The 15,584-nt window shown below is 41.2% G+C and overlaps 1 protein-coding gene across 1 annotated transcript in view; it reads left to right on the forward strand.

Moving 5' to 3' along the window:
* The window catches only part of Gfrl (Glial cell line-derived neurotrophic family receptor-like), an 846,523-nt gene that overhangs the window by 815,902 nt on the left and 15,037 nt on the right, over positions 1-15,584 (forward strand). Inside the window, exon 13 of the mRNA XM_068226097.1 lies at positions 6,766-6,911. Coding sequence (XP_068082198.1) covers positions 6,766-6,911 — 146 coding nt within the window. The remainder of the gene's footprint in view (positions 1-6,765; positions 6,912-15,584) is intronic.

Consider the following 15,584-nt stretch of genomic DNA (forward strand, 5'->3'; position numbering starts at 1 on the left):
TTTGGTCATTTTCGTGAAATTTTTTTCATGACTGAAATTGAAAGGATTGATTTTCTTTTTTTTTTTTCTTGTCACGAAGTTACTCCGCTGAATTCAAACAATTTATCACTGCAATAATGCTTTGTTTGCCAATTGTAATTTTACATTCAAATTCCATTTTTTCTCCCATAATATTCTGCCAAATGTAACAAAATGTGTATGGTATATGTATCATAGCTACATTAAGAAACCTACGTATGGAATTTTTTATTGCAGAATTTTTTCAAGTAGTAGGGATTTTTAGTACAAAATTTTAGAACGTAAAAAGTACACAAACTTTAGTACGATATATCTCATATAAATTATGTACAGAAAAATCGATACGTAGTGCTTTAAAAAAATATCTACCTAATTATGAATTTACATTAACATGTTAATTAAATGCATGAAAAAAAGGAATTAAAAATTTCAAAAGAAAAATTATTTTGATAAAACTATTAATTGTATATAAAAGAAATGTTCGTGATACCTCTACTTTTATATAGGCGATATTCCCACAAAGTTTCGTGGAAATCTATGCATTAGATAAAAATATATTTTTATCTCCGGAGTGTCGCCTTAAAATCCTTTCATTAGTCACAGAACATGTGAGTGATAGATTAGCTCTAGTATCGTGATCATAGTCACGGTTATCCAGTTTTAAGTTTTACTTGGAATTTGAGCCATAGCGATATGACTTTTCAATTCAAATGTCCCACATTCATTGACCGGGATTTGAACCACGATCTTTACCAAGCAAGTGACTCCACATTCACTGGTCACTAGATAATAAATGCACAGCTCTAAGAGAACCTCAAACTTCTCCCTAATGCGCTCTTTAAATGCCTCGTTAAACGATGACGTTGCTAGAGAAGTGCTAGTTCAGCTAATGATCATGATAAATGTTCTGTAATGACACAGCCTTTTCAGTCAATTATTCGTTTCAGAGGGAGGTCTCTAGATTTTCCTCATTCAATTAAATTGGATAATTGTGCTATGCCGATATTTTCAAAGGCACTCCTACGCGACTTATTAATGCTATTTGTCGACCATTCTCGACCAGGAAGTAGAGTTTTGTAACCATTCTAATAAGTCTCAATTGAATGTCACTCTGATAATAACATAATTTAAAGCGTGAGTTAAGATAGCGTAGCTACGCTTATATCAAAGTAAATACAGTCACTCAAAAAATGAACGCATTGTATGTGTGAATTCACCGCAGGTACACTTTTCTCAGAAACAACTGAACCCATACATTGAATGTTTGTTTTGAGTATCCACAGGGTTTGTGTCTACGTGGAAGATGATTTATACTTTTTAGTAATTAAAATTAAGTCTCATAAAGTACTAAATGCGAGGGAAAAAATGCCATACGCTCATTATTGCATAAAAATTTTATCTGTACCTAAAGAGTCCTTAAATCACAAATCTTGTCAGAATAAGAATAAAATAAAAAGTTCTATGATTTACGTATTATTATTATTATTATTATTATTATTATTATTATTATTATTATTATTATTATTATTATTATTATTATTTAATCAGTTTGCCATCCAGGGTCGGATTTTCTCTCGGACTCAGCATGGGATCCTACCTCTACCGCCACAAGGGTAGTGTCCTGGAGCGTGAGACATTTAGACGGGGGTTAAAAATGGAGAGGAGGACCAATACCTCGCCCAGGTGGCCTCACTTGCTATGCTGAACAGGGGCCTTGTGCGGGATGAGAAGATTTGAATGGATAGAAAAGGAAGAGGGAAGGAAGTGGCCGTGGTCTTATGTTAGGTACCATCCCGCCATTTGCCAGGAGAAGTGGGAAATCACGGAAAAGCACTTCGAGGATGTTTGACGCGGGAATGTAGCTGAGCTCCCGAGGCTGAGTAGTCCCCGTTCCAGTCCTCGTAGAAATTTCATGGCAGAGCCAGGAATCGAACCCGTTCCTCTGGGGGTGGCAGGTAATAACACTAACCACTAGACCACAGAGGCGGGCGATTTTATTTATTTATTTATTTATTTATTTATTTATTTATTTATTTATTTATAACTGTCTAACGTCGAACGTAGATTTTCGGCATATAGAAGAGGAGAGGTATATGAACTATTTTAACCCTAATTAAGGTACAGATTCAGCATTTCCCGAGTGTGAAAATGGGAAGTCACGGAAACACACCTTATGTAGTGGTTTGATCTCCCACACGACCCGTAGGATGTACTCGTTCGTTATGGATCTGCATGTTTAGGATGGTTACACATTTGTATTTCCTCTTAAACCAATAATCACCACTATCGAACTATACGTCTCTAAATGACACTTCTTTTATAAATGGAAAGTTGATATGACGCGAAGTACCATCATGTGTTCTTCGTATAACTCACTGGTACGGAGTCCGGCTCCATGGCTGAATGGTCACGGGGGTACCGGTTTCGATTCCCGGTAGAGTCAGGAATTTTAACCATAATTGGTCAATTTCACTGGCACGGGGGCTGGATGTACGTGTCGTCTTCATCATCATTTCATCCTCATTACGACGCGCAGGGCGCCTACGGGTGTTAATTCAAAAGACCTGCACCTGGCAATTTGAACTTGTCCTCGGACACTCCCAGCACTAAAAGCCATACGCCATGCCATTCCATTACTGGTACGGACATTCATTTGTCGGCAAATGATTATATTACTATATACCAGGTGTCCCTAACCACTGGTTTCCAAAGTGAAACAAATAGCAGCCATTTAACTACACACGTTCTGTACCAGGGTGCGTTTATAAATACGCCAAAGGTGCAGAAAGTAAAGTGTAATAACTCATTAATTTACACACGTACCAATATTTCACTCTATGAAAATGTATGCGGTTTGTGCCTTGAACGATCCATTGATCATGCGTGTATAAAAGGCAGGTGGGTATTTGGAAACTCCTGCGCGTACCGTCTGCAAGCTTCGGCTATATTCCCACCAGATTCTCCATAGATTAAAATTACTGTAGGTCTGTGCGTTAGTCGTTGCTGAACACACCAGATGTGTTGATAGTAACTGCATGCTACTGTATCAAATACCGACCTCCTACTGAGCGTATGAAAACGAGGCTTACTAACGTAAGGGTGTGCATTTGACAGGTAGCGCTGAGCCTTCCGGATGTCATCTCTTCATATTCTGGTGTATAGATATGTATATTACTATTAAATTATCGTTTACATACGAAGGGATATTAGCAATCTCACTCTATGCTCTTTTTTTTTTTTTTTTTTTTTTTTGCTACTTGCTTTACGTCGCACCGACACAGATATGTCTTATGGCGACGATGGGATAGGAGAGGCCTAGAAAGTGGAAGGAAGCGGCCGTGGCCTTAATTAAGGTACAGCCCCGGCATTTGTCTGGTGTGAAAATGGGAAACCACGGAAAACCATCTTCAGGACTGCCGACAGTGGGGCTCGAACCCACTATCTCCCGATTACTGGATACTGAACGCACTTAAGCGACTGCAGCTATCGAGCTCGGTACTCTATGCTCTAAGGGGCGTAGTTACAGAGATATCACCTCTTTTACATATTGCTAGTTCTTAGAAAGAACAGGTAATGTCGCGGTGACTATACGAATTAAGAGGGAATGTCCTGAGTACGTCCGACTCGTTGGCTGAACGGTCAGCGTTCTGGCCTTCGGTTCAGAGGGTCCCGGGTTCGATTTCCGGCCGGGTCGGAGATTTTCACCGTAATTGGTTAATTCCATTGGCACGGGGGCTGGGTGTATGTGTTGTTTTCATCATCATTTCATCCTCATCACGACGCTCAGGTCACCTCCGGGCATCAAATAAAAAGACCTGCACCTGGAGAGCCGAACCCGTCCTGGGATATCCCGGCTCTAAAAGCCATACGACATTACATTTCATTTCCTGAGTACTTTACATCGCAAACTTAGAAATTAATCAAATGAATGTCCGACTTCTTAGCTAAATAGTCAGCGTAATGGGATTCGGTTCGAAGGGACCTGAGTTCGATTCCGGCTGGATTGGTGATTTTAATCTTAAATAGTTAATTCTGGCTCTTCGACTGGTTGTTTGTGCTGTCCCCAACATCCCTGGAATCCGTACACATAAAACACTAATCTGTACTACATTAACACGCAGTTTCCTACCCTACAAGGCGGATAGTACCCACTCTCGTGCGAGGGTCTGCCTTACAAGAGTTGCACCTGGCTAGCAATAGCAGTACCCACACGAAAAAGTACTTGTCTGTGTCTGTTAGATCATCAGCCCAGAGGCTGGTTGGATCCTCAAACAGCACCACCAAAGGTTATGCGATTATAAGGAAACCAAAAAAACCAATGGCAGCACCAAAATGAGGCGTACTAGGCAATATGAGGAGTGAGGCAGTTTGCCATTGCTTTTCTCAATGGGTCAGAAAGTACTATTGCAGCACGACTGACCCTATGAGCAGCACCTTTCATAACACTCAGATGCACTAGTCATGCTCTGAATGTCATTACTTAGTACTGCCCATACCCCAGCAACTTCCATATTGCCATAGCCATGGATGTTGACTGTGACTTCGGTGGAAGCTACACTTAACTCTGGCCTGTGCCAAGAGATGGATGCAAAAGTACTGTACTCATCAAGAAATTACAGCAGGCAGAAAAAGTACTTGTTATTATTATTATTATTATTATTATTATTATTATTATTATTATTATTATTATTATTATTATTATTATTCGGACACGTTTCTCTTCGGGGGACGTGGAGCAAAGTCTTAGCGAAGCGTAAAGAATTCCCATACTTTACACGGCAAAAACCCAAAACATTATCATGTCTATTAATACTGGTCTAATTATTTTCTTCTCTATGGGTTGAACTACACATCAAATTTATATTCCATAACGGATCGTTTCTGCGCTACGGCAGCTGCCTCAGCCGAACTTATGTCGCGCGCGGCCGCCCTGTTTTAAGCGTGTATATAATCTTATATGAAATATTCTTCTTCTTCTCCTTTATCTGGTTACACTCCAGGGTCGGTTTTCCCTCGGACTCAGCGGAGGATCCCACCTATACCGCCTCAAGGGCAGTGTCCTGGAGCTTTAGACTCTGGGTCGGGGGATAAAACTTGGGAGGATGTCCAGTACCTCGCCCAAGCGGCCTCACCTGCTATGCTGAACAGGGGCCATGCAGGGGGGTGGAAAGATTGGAAGAGATAGACAAGGAAGAGGGAAGGAAGCGGCCGTGGCCTTAAGTTAAGTACCATCCGCCATTTGCCTGGAGGAGAAGTGGGAAACCACGGAAAACCACTCCCAGGATGGCTGGGGTGGGAATCGAACCCACCTCTGCTCATTTGACCGCCCGAGGCTGAGTGGACCCCGTTCCAGCTCTCGTACCACTTTTCAAATATCGTGGCAGAGCCGGGAATCGAACTCGGGCCTCCGGGGGGTGGCAGCTAATCACACTAACCACGACACCACAGAGGCGGACTATATATGAAATCTTACCTTATAAAAGATATTGGAAGTGTCTTACTTCCTGGGTTATACAAGCATTGTATCTGGCAACCACATTCTGGCTGATGCGAGTGAGTTCTGCCACTGTACTGTTTCTGATTTCATTCGTAATGTTTTCTTTCGGTTCCTCCAATGTGCGAGGGTTTGCTCGACACGCTTTTACCTTTCAGTTTATCCCACAAGTAAAAGTCACACACTGTTAGATCTGTAGAACAAGGGAGAAATAGACCAGCACTGATCACTCCGTCTGCAAACACTCCAGAGATTGTAAGAAGGGAATCTTCTGCTGAATGAGTAGGGACTGAATCTTGTTGAAACCACCCACGCGACTTTTCTTCTTCTGTTAACTGATGGAGGAACGGCGTCAACATGTCATCTTAGTACCTCTCTGCATTTACCGTCGTCTCGAGAAAATTAGGACCAATTATTCGTACTGCACTAACAGCACACCTAATATCAATCTTCCTATCACAATGAGGGACTTCATAAACACCATTAGGGGTTCTGCACACCAGTAGCGAGGGTTATGATTGTTCACACGACCATTAAGGTGAAACCACAAATTTTGCATCGAAAATACGGTGTTGCAATGATAACTGCCTCACCATGTCAACAGCTGAGATTCAGACTGGCGACTTATGCTTGCCAGGTCAAATACGTGCAGGCTGCTTGCAAGGTCAAGAACTTTTTTTTGCTAGTTGCTTTACGTCGCACCGACACAGATACGTCTTATGGCGACGATAGGACAGGGAAGGGTTAGGAGTGGGAAGGAAGCGGCCGTGGCCTTAATTAAGGTACAGCCCCACCATTTGCCTGGTGTGAAAATGAGAAATCACGGAAAACCATTTTCAGGGCTGCCGACAGTGGGGTTCGAACCTACTATCTCTCGAATACTGGATACTGGCCGCACTTAAGCGACAGCAGCTATCGAGCTCGGTAGGTCAAGAACTAGCCCCAAGTACAAACACCGTGCGTTCGGTCTGGATTTATGTGAGAGGCCCTGTATGCTCTGTCACTAGCTGAACGATTTACAGTACACCAGATGGATCGTTGGTTGCACGTTTCGTCGCTAGGAACACGGTCACCTGGATGGTACTTGACACACAGGACTTGATCACTCTCCAAACACGCAGCTACACTGGCTACGCACGCTGAAAGTACACTGGGATGGTGACTGTGACTTCGTGTATCTAGTGTTGATTATAAAATATATGTATCCTTATTATGTACACATTGTCTTCATTTGAATCATGTCCTTCTTTCAGATACGTACAACCTGCCCCAAGGCGTGTTCCTATTCTTGGGGTACAGCGAGACAGATGAAGCGTTGCTCAAGCCGCACAGCAACCTAACAGTGCGGGACGCCGTGGGCTCACTCGAAGAGTTCATGCGGAATGAGCTCAACAACAAGGTAAACATTTATTCTTATAATTTAAGGTGCCCTTGCTGGGGAGACGCAGCAACTTCCTGGTATAGTCTAGAATAAATTTATTACTTCCAATGACCTGTCTCACTCTCATCCTTAGCTTTGACAGTACGAAAATGACAAGTGTGGGCAATAACCTACCTTATGCAACCAGAGTTTGTTACGAATCGTTTGAAAATGTTTCTCGTAAGGTCGGTTGCTGTGTGCATTTCAATGGGCTTGGCAGACTGATATATATATAAACGGCTGTGAGGAAAGTAACGGGTAACTACCTCACTCCTCATTTTTCTTGTAAAACTACTCAATGACGCTTAGCCTGTGACAGCTGACGGCGGAAATCTTGAGAATTCAATCAGGCTTCGAGCTGAGTGCTCAACGCAAACAATGTGCGATACCTTATATGATTAATAAACAGATTTTAGAAATCAGATTTTTTCGTATTTATAATACTATACTTGTAGAGCACGTATGAGGGCATAATATGCTAAATCCGCCAAGTCCAATTTCTGACATTTTGAAGCTGTTATACGCCATTATGTGCACAATGGGGAGTTCTTTTTTTATATTTTATTACTCATAAGCAAAACCTGCCATTTTATGTTATAAATGCATGTTGAAATTTGCGGTTTCAAGCAATAACCGCCAAGTCCTTCAGGTCATGGCAAGCAAGAACAGCCAAGTCCACAGGAGCCAATGAAACTGCTCATCCATCACACGTGACATAGTTCATAGGTTTCATTTCACAGAGGTTTATCAGGTCGTAAGATATCATACATTTTTTTAAGTTACCAAGAAATATATTAATAACATGGACGATTGTTCTGTTAAAATAATTCCATGTCAGATCCAGAGAATAATACTGAGAAAAACAAGCAGTGGAGTTACAGTTCAGGGTCAGGCACATTACTGCATTTATCTATATATCCCGAAAAGTATTCTCAAGAAGGGAAAGATATTGGGAAACCACATTCTTCCAAATGGTGTCAAAGTGAAAAAAGAAGAGCTCATAGACATAGACAACCTACTGAAAAAGCAATGGAATGGAATAGCAAGAAATGGAGAGCCTCAAATTCTACAAGTACCTCATCGATGGTCCCAATGAAAATCTACCTGAATTAGTGGAAGATAAGCCTGCCTGTGAAGGGAACGGGAGTGAATGTGTGCCTAATCTGAGAGTTTAAAACGATGTGAATGTTTTTCGATTGTCAAGATCTCTTTGGTGAACCATAACTAATTCAATTAAAACATTATTCTTGAATTTACACTTGTAAGAAAACCTTTTATTATTGAAATATTTCATTGTTAACGCGAAATACTTTATTGCAGACACTTAGCGTCTCATTCATCTACATGACAGAATTTTGAATTGATGATTACTATCATGTTACAACCAAAACCTTCCAAGTCCAAAATAAAATCCACATTTACAGCAAAAATAGTAGGTATATGTTTATTTTTCTTTGCTCATATTATTCCCAAACCCCTTACGTATCTCTTGTCCAATACACACACAATAAGAACAAATTGTAAAGCAGAGGCACGTTTTCCGCAATTTCTGAAAAATTTTGTCAATGTGGACTTAGCGGCTTTTGCATCTTATGTCCTCGTATGGTATTCAATAAATATTTCACGAAGAGTAAATATCCGAGTGTCATAAAGGGAAAAGAAGAATTGTAGTAATTTTAGTTCTTCGGTTACAATCACTAAAGAAAATAGCAAGTTTGGAAAAGAGGTTAATTTTTAACTGTCAAGATCACAGTTTACAGATTAACTATTCCATTCTCTTTCTTCTCTTTCTTTCAATATTCGGTATGGATAGACTTGTCATTCATAATACCAAGAGGTTGTAAGTTTTCGTGATAGTGACATTTCGGGAAATGATTCTAAAGGCTTGTACATCCGTAGTTTCATTTTTACGGTCTGTAACCCACCTTTTAATGTGTTTTAAAACCGTGATAAAATGCGAAATTTACTCAAAGTATGAAATTTATACTAAAATGTAATTATGAAAGAAAAATTTTCACAAATAAAACTTTACATATTTTGAATTATTCCTCTTCCTGAAATTTAAACTGACTGCCTGTAAGTAGGCTACTACTGGCTGCTAAACTCAGGTATCTGGAGTTCGCCCAACAATCCCTGCAATGTATTTGGGGTCCTAAAAGGTTGTAGAGGCTAAAAGATATTTCGGTAAATACAATTTAATTGCATGCGAGAGGAGAACACGAATGATAGAATAAAGTATGGTCTATGATTTCCTTCAATAGTGTCAGTGATTCATGAACATATTCTGAAGTTCATTTTATTGCTCTGGTTTATTATCAATATAAATTCATTTTATCTATTATGCTTTAGCCTATATCAGTTAAAAATGAATGTATATTGTTGTTATACGTTATAAGTCTTTATTTCACCGATATCTGTATACAAATGTGATTTGAATTTCACATTAATATTATCGAAGGACAATACCTGTTCATCAGATTTAACTCCAATTCTATGTTTTTCTTCGAGGTGCTATAAAACGCTAAAATATAAATGTATAAACCCCAAAAAATACTAAATGTAGAAATCGGAATCTTAAATTTCTGATTTCATATAACTAAAGTCACCATTCCTAATAATAGCCCATCTACTGTAAAATGGGAGAAATATTTGACTCTGCAAATACTGTTAAAGAAGTTGACGCGATTCGTACCGGAAGTAGTTCTGCATATTAATGACACAGACCGTGTAAGCCTGCGAATGGATGTCTGTTTTGTTCTTTATGTTTACGTACGAAATCATATAAATAGACCATGTAAATACTTAATGAGCGTAAATAGCATGACTCCACTTGTCCAACTGATCTACATCTAATTTTATATTTTCAAAATGCAGTCAGAACTCCATTCATAGTATTTGTTACGGAGATATCCGTGGTAGTTAGAGGTGAAAGAAGGTGCGGGCTGGAATAGGTCTCAACTACAAAATTAAAGTTAATTTAAAACTTTAACAAAGGTTATATTTTAGAAACTTAACAATGGTAACATAGAATTTGAAAACTTAACAAGTCAACAACAAGCCAAAATCTAATACAAAGAAATTACAAGTGTTAGGGGATAATTACAAGGTCTGGGCTTCGAGCCCCACAATCACAAATCTTGAGCTATTAGCCCAACTTTACCCAGGGTACAAAATAGAACAAAGGGGCAGAAAATCCCATCATGCCAAGGAGCACTTGCTCCTAATTACAATGTTAAGCCTCCTAGAGGCACGCAGAGATCAAGTTTAGGAAAGAGCAGACCCGCTCTCAATTTTACAAGCCTATCAAAGGCCACAACAAACTTCACTCCAAATTGCCCTCAAGGCACAAATATAATGGTACAGGTGTACCACGTACCCAATCTACTGGGCCTTCACAGGAAGGAAAACAAAACGAGTTAAATAAATGGCCCAAAATACAAAATTGAATGGAGGCGATTACTTGCACTCCTACACTAAAGTTTTTTTGTTTAAAAACCTATGTGGCGCTAGGCCGATAATACAGGGGCTAATCCCTGAACACAAAATGTATACAGAGCAAATAACAAGAAAACTTTAATACATTAAAGAAGAGAAGAAACGGTCTCGGAAACGTGGTAACCTTAATTTCAAAAATGAAGGGGAGCTCGAGAGGGTGAAGCACTCTCTATCTCCGCTTTACAGTAAAAGATATTTCTAGATTTTACATAGACAGAAAAGGAATTTACATTTTAAAGAGAAGGGTTACATATTAAAGGATTCGAACCCTCCCCGAGAGTTAAACTGCTGCGCTAGCAAGAAATAAAGATGTTAACAGGCCATTACCTTGTTGAAGAACTGCCGCTTGGAGAAAGAGGCGCGTCCCGCCCCCTGCTACATATTCACACACTTGGCCGGAAGGAGGACTCCGGCTCGCCGTACACTGGTTGACCTCACTGGAGTGGAGTGGGCCCGTACCCCACCTCAGTGGCGGTACGGCGCCGCACGGCTGCGGGGGCACTGAAACATTAAGATCTCGACGGCAGAATTTTGTTGAAAAATAATGTGTTAGGATACTAACTTGGAGTTGAGGCTGAGGGGCCAGCGGCGTGGAAACTTTTATTTCATTACTTTTATTTTAATGCCACTGGTGTGGTTTAGCAGGAGACGGGAGCTTGGTAATGGCCATACGGAGGGGACAGCAGAGTAACTTCAGGGATGGTTTCACAAAATGTATACAGAGCAAATAACAAGAAAACGAAATGTAAAACTATAAGGGGCAGAAGGCCTAGGATTTAGAGAAAAATATAACCTTTTGGGGTTCTTACAAGATGTTAAAGATCCAAGGAGCAAGTAATTTACACAGGTTTCACCTGGGGCAGGTGAAACCTAAATATTCTCTCGGTGGCTGGATTGCTCACTAACAATGTCACCGGCGTTAAAAAATCCAATAGAGTGCACGGCCCATGAAATCTGGGAGCACGCTTGCCCGCGGGAACAAAATTCTTGACCATAACTTGGTCTCCTATCTTTAAGTTGGTGGGCCTCCGTCCACGATCATATTTTTCCCTAACCTTTTCATGAGAAATTTTAAGATTGACCTTGGCCTTCTTCCAAAGATCTTTAATATTATCAGGATCTATTGTTTCGGGTAGAATATCACCAAGAGACCAAAGGTTAGAGAGTGGCGTGTTGGGAACAAACTTGAACATCAAGAAGCTGGAGTAAATTTATGGGATCCATGAACCGCCGAATTCAAAGCAAAAGCTAACCAATGCAGGGACGTGTCCCACCTAGAATGATCATCGTGACGATAGGCAATAAGAGCCGACCTCAGATTACGATTGACCCGTTCAGCTAGAGATGGTTGAGGATAGTAAGCAGAGGTAGTCACATGAAAGATGGACAAATCAAAACAGAATTTACGAAAGAGATTGGAGGTGAAAGCTTTAGCGTTATCAGAAACAATATATTGACACGGACCAAAAGAAGCAAAGATAGAATTTAAACAAGAAATGGAGGACTGAGCGGTAGCCAGCTTAGTCGGAAATAACCATGAGAATCTAGTGAAGCCATCTACACACACAAGGATGAATTTATTGGCATTCCCCTTTGACTGGGGAAAGGGTCCGACGTAGTCGATATAGAGTCGTTCCATGGGGCGCGACGCTTGATGAGAAGACAAGAGCCCTTGCTTAGTGGACACGGTGGGTTTACTCAGCCAACAAGATTTACAAGCTTTTACCAATTCACGAATTTCACCGTCCATACCCTTCCAGATGAACATTTCACTGATCTTTTCACGGGTTTTGAAGATGCCTAAATGCCCCCCTAGTGGAGTCTCATGGTAATACTTGAAGATCATAGATACGAGAACAGCTGAAACCACAACTTTCATCTTCTTATCATGCCCCGACGGGCAACATAAAACACCATTCCTCAATACGTAAGGGACTACATGTTCCCCCGAAGAAAGGGTTTCCATGATAGGGGCCAGCGTCGGATCTTCACGTTGATATTTTTCAATATCCCTAAAGAGCATGGGAGCATCAGTTAGTATGGAATTTACGCCAGCAGATATGGAATCGGGAAGTGAAGAACAGTCTTCCTGTTCAAGGGGCTCTACATCATTAGAAAACATACGGCTCAGTCCATCAGCCACAACATTTTCAGTTCCCCTTATATGCCTAACATCAAATTGGAAGGCAGAAATTCTGATGGCCCAACGAGCTATACGACCAGTACGACTCGGCCTAGCCAAGACCCAACTTAAGGCTTGGTTATCCGTCTCCAAGTAGAACTTGACATGTTCCAGATAGAGGTGGAACCTTTCTAGAGCAAACAAGACAACCAACCCCTCAAGTTCATAGATGGAATACTTGGATTCTTGGGCCGATAATGTCCTAGATGCATAGGCGATGGGTCGCCTCCCTAGTTCAGTCTCTTGAAGAAGGACTGCTGCCACCGCCGACGACGACGCGTCGGTTTGGACGATGAATTTCTTCGAGAAATCAGGCATGGCCAGAACAGGGGCATTACTCAGAGCTAATTTGAGATCTTCAAAAACGGCTTGTTGAGAAGGTCCCCACTCAAACTTGACGCCTTCCCTACGAAGTAAGTTCAAGGGCGCCGCTCTATTGGCGAAATTTGGAATAAATTTCCTGAAAAAAATCACCATACCAATGAACCTAGCAATTCCTTTGATGTCCTTGGGAGTTTTGAAATCACGGATGGCCTGTGTTCTATAATGATCTACAGCGACACCATCGGGCGACACAATATACCCTAGAAATGACATGGAAGGCTTAGCGAAGGCAACCTTGGACAACTTCACCGTTAACCCTGCCTTACGAAGGCGACTCAGGACCTCCTTCAGATGATCTAGATGTTCTTCAAAGGTCTCAGAAAATACGACGACATCATCAAGATAATGGTATAAATACTCAAATTTGATGTCGGAGAAGACCCTATCTAGCAGTCTCGTAAGCAAGGCTGCTCCCGTGGGGATCACGAAGGGCACGCGGTTGTATTCGTACAAGTTCCAATCTGCGGCGAAAGCTGTCAGGTGTTTAGATTCCTCTGCTAGTGGTATCTGATTGTAAGCCCGATTAAGATCTAAGATGGTGAAGAACCCAGCTTTACGAAACCATGAAAAACAAGAATGAAGGTCGGGAAGGGGCACAGATTGTAACACCACCTTCCGATTGAGAGCCCTATAATCAATCACAGGCCTGAAGCTACCTTGGGGTTTCGGGACTAGAAAAATAGGCGAAGAATACGCCGACTTAGAGGGCCGAATAATACCATCCTTCAACATCTGATCAATGATTTCCTTCAAAGCTTTCATTTTAGGTGGAGACAGCCTATAAGGCGGAAAACGGACTGGAATCGAATCCGTAACCTCAATCTTGTATTCGATAAGGTCAGTAACACCAAGAGTCTCGGAGAAAACATCCGGAAACGACTGACACAACTTACGAATACTCTCTGCCTGCTCCTCAGGTAGATGTCTAAGGTCTAACAACATCTCATCCTGGGTAGGCGAAACAGATGAACACGACACAGAACTACTTTTTAATAAGGGAATTTTACAATTAGCAGCAAATTTGAACGTGCACGACTTGCTCTGAATGTCGATCACTAGACCAGTAAAAGACATGAAATCCGCTCCCAAAATAATGGGACAAGACAAGTGTTTAGCCACCAACAATTTAACCTTCCATGTAAATTTAGCAATTCTAATTTTGACATACAGAAAACCTAAAATTTCTAATGGGGATGAGTTCGCCGAAACATATTGAACCGAAGTCGAACAAAAATCAGGAAGTTTACAAACAGTTTTCAATTTGGAGTACCATTCAGCCGAAATAATAGAACAAACACTGCCAGAATCTAATAGAGCTGTTACAGGTTCATTATTCAATTCAATTTTGAGAAAGGGAACAAGTGCGGGTTAATCCGCCGCAATTCTAAGACATTCTCTGGGACATTCAAATGGGAATGTAGAACAGTCCTGATTTTTGCCTGAATTTTCGTCAGGTTTAACCGGGGCTGAGCCTTGTGAAGAGGAAGTCACGGACTCAGCCGATGCCACTAGTCACTTTTTATTATTGGCGTTGGTGGAAGTTGCACCAGAAGTTGAGGAGGAGGGGGTGCTATTTGAGTTCGGGCAATTCTTGGCAATATGAGAAAAGGCGCCGCATTTAAAGCAGCCTTGGGATGATCCTGCTCCATTATTTGTCCTACTAGAATTAATTAAAGGACACTTGTTCCGGAGATGGTCAGGCGACCCGCAAGCGTAACATTTACGGGGAGTGACGGGTCGGCGAGGTGGAGGCCGAAAATTACTAGAGGATGGAGGGGGTTCTTTCGCGACACGTAAGGTGTCGGCGTACCTAACACCTTCCGCGGAGACAGCCATAGCTTCCAACTCGGCGAAGGTTTGCGGACGCGACGCAAAACACAAGTAGGACCTGTACGACGGTGAAATTACTTCCACAATGGCTTGAACGATTTGATCTTCGGGAAAATGAAGGGCAAATACCCTAGTATAGAATTTGATGTCTTGGATGAAGTCGGCAAGGTTTTCATCCAGACGTTGTACACGGTAATAGTACTTCTGAATTAGTGATGACCTAGCCCTAGCCGGAATAAAGTTAGCTAACAGATGGGCATGGAAGTCTTCTATGGATGACTGTTCAGCAATAGCCCTAACTATCTTGTCTGAGAGGACACCGATGGAATAAGGGTAAATAATTTGAAGGATTTGACTCGGAGAAAGAGAAAAAACAAGAGCATGATTCTGAAATTCAACAAAAAATCTTAGAAAGGCAATAACATCACTGGTAGAGTTAACAGAAAACTTAGAAATCCCTGTGAGCAACATTGCTAAGTTATTCTAAAATATCTAACAATCTACATCAAAATATATCGTTAATTTAATCTTAGGTGACCCGGTCAGTTTTGTTTGTAAAGAAATAAACAGCGAAAGAAAGAACGTTCTCTGTTTTTTTACAAGTTGCTTTACGTCGCACCGACACAGATAGGTCTTATGGCGACGATGGGACAGGAAAGGGCTAGGATTGGAAGGAAGCAGCAGTGCCCTTAATTGAGATACCACCCCAGCATTTGGCTGGTGTGAAAATCGGAAACCACGGAAAACCATCTTCAAGGCTG

This window comes from Anabrus simplex, chromosome 2 (assembly GCF_040414725.1).
Source record: "Anabrus simplex isolate iqAnaSimp1 chromosome 2, ASM4041472v1, whole genome shotgun sequence".
Lineage (NCBI taxonomy): Eukaryota > Metazoa > Arthropoda > Insecta > Orthoptera > Tettigoniidae > Anabrus > Anabrus simplex.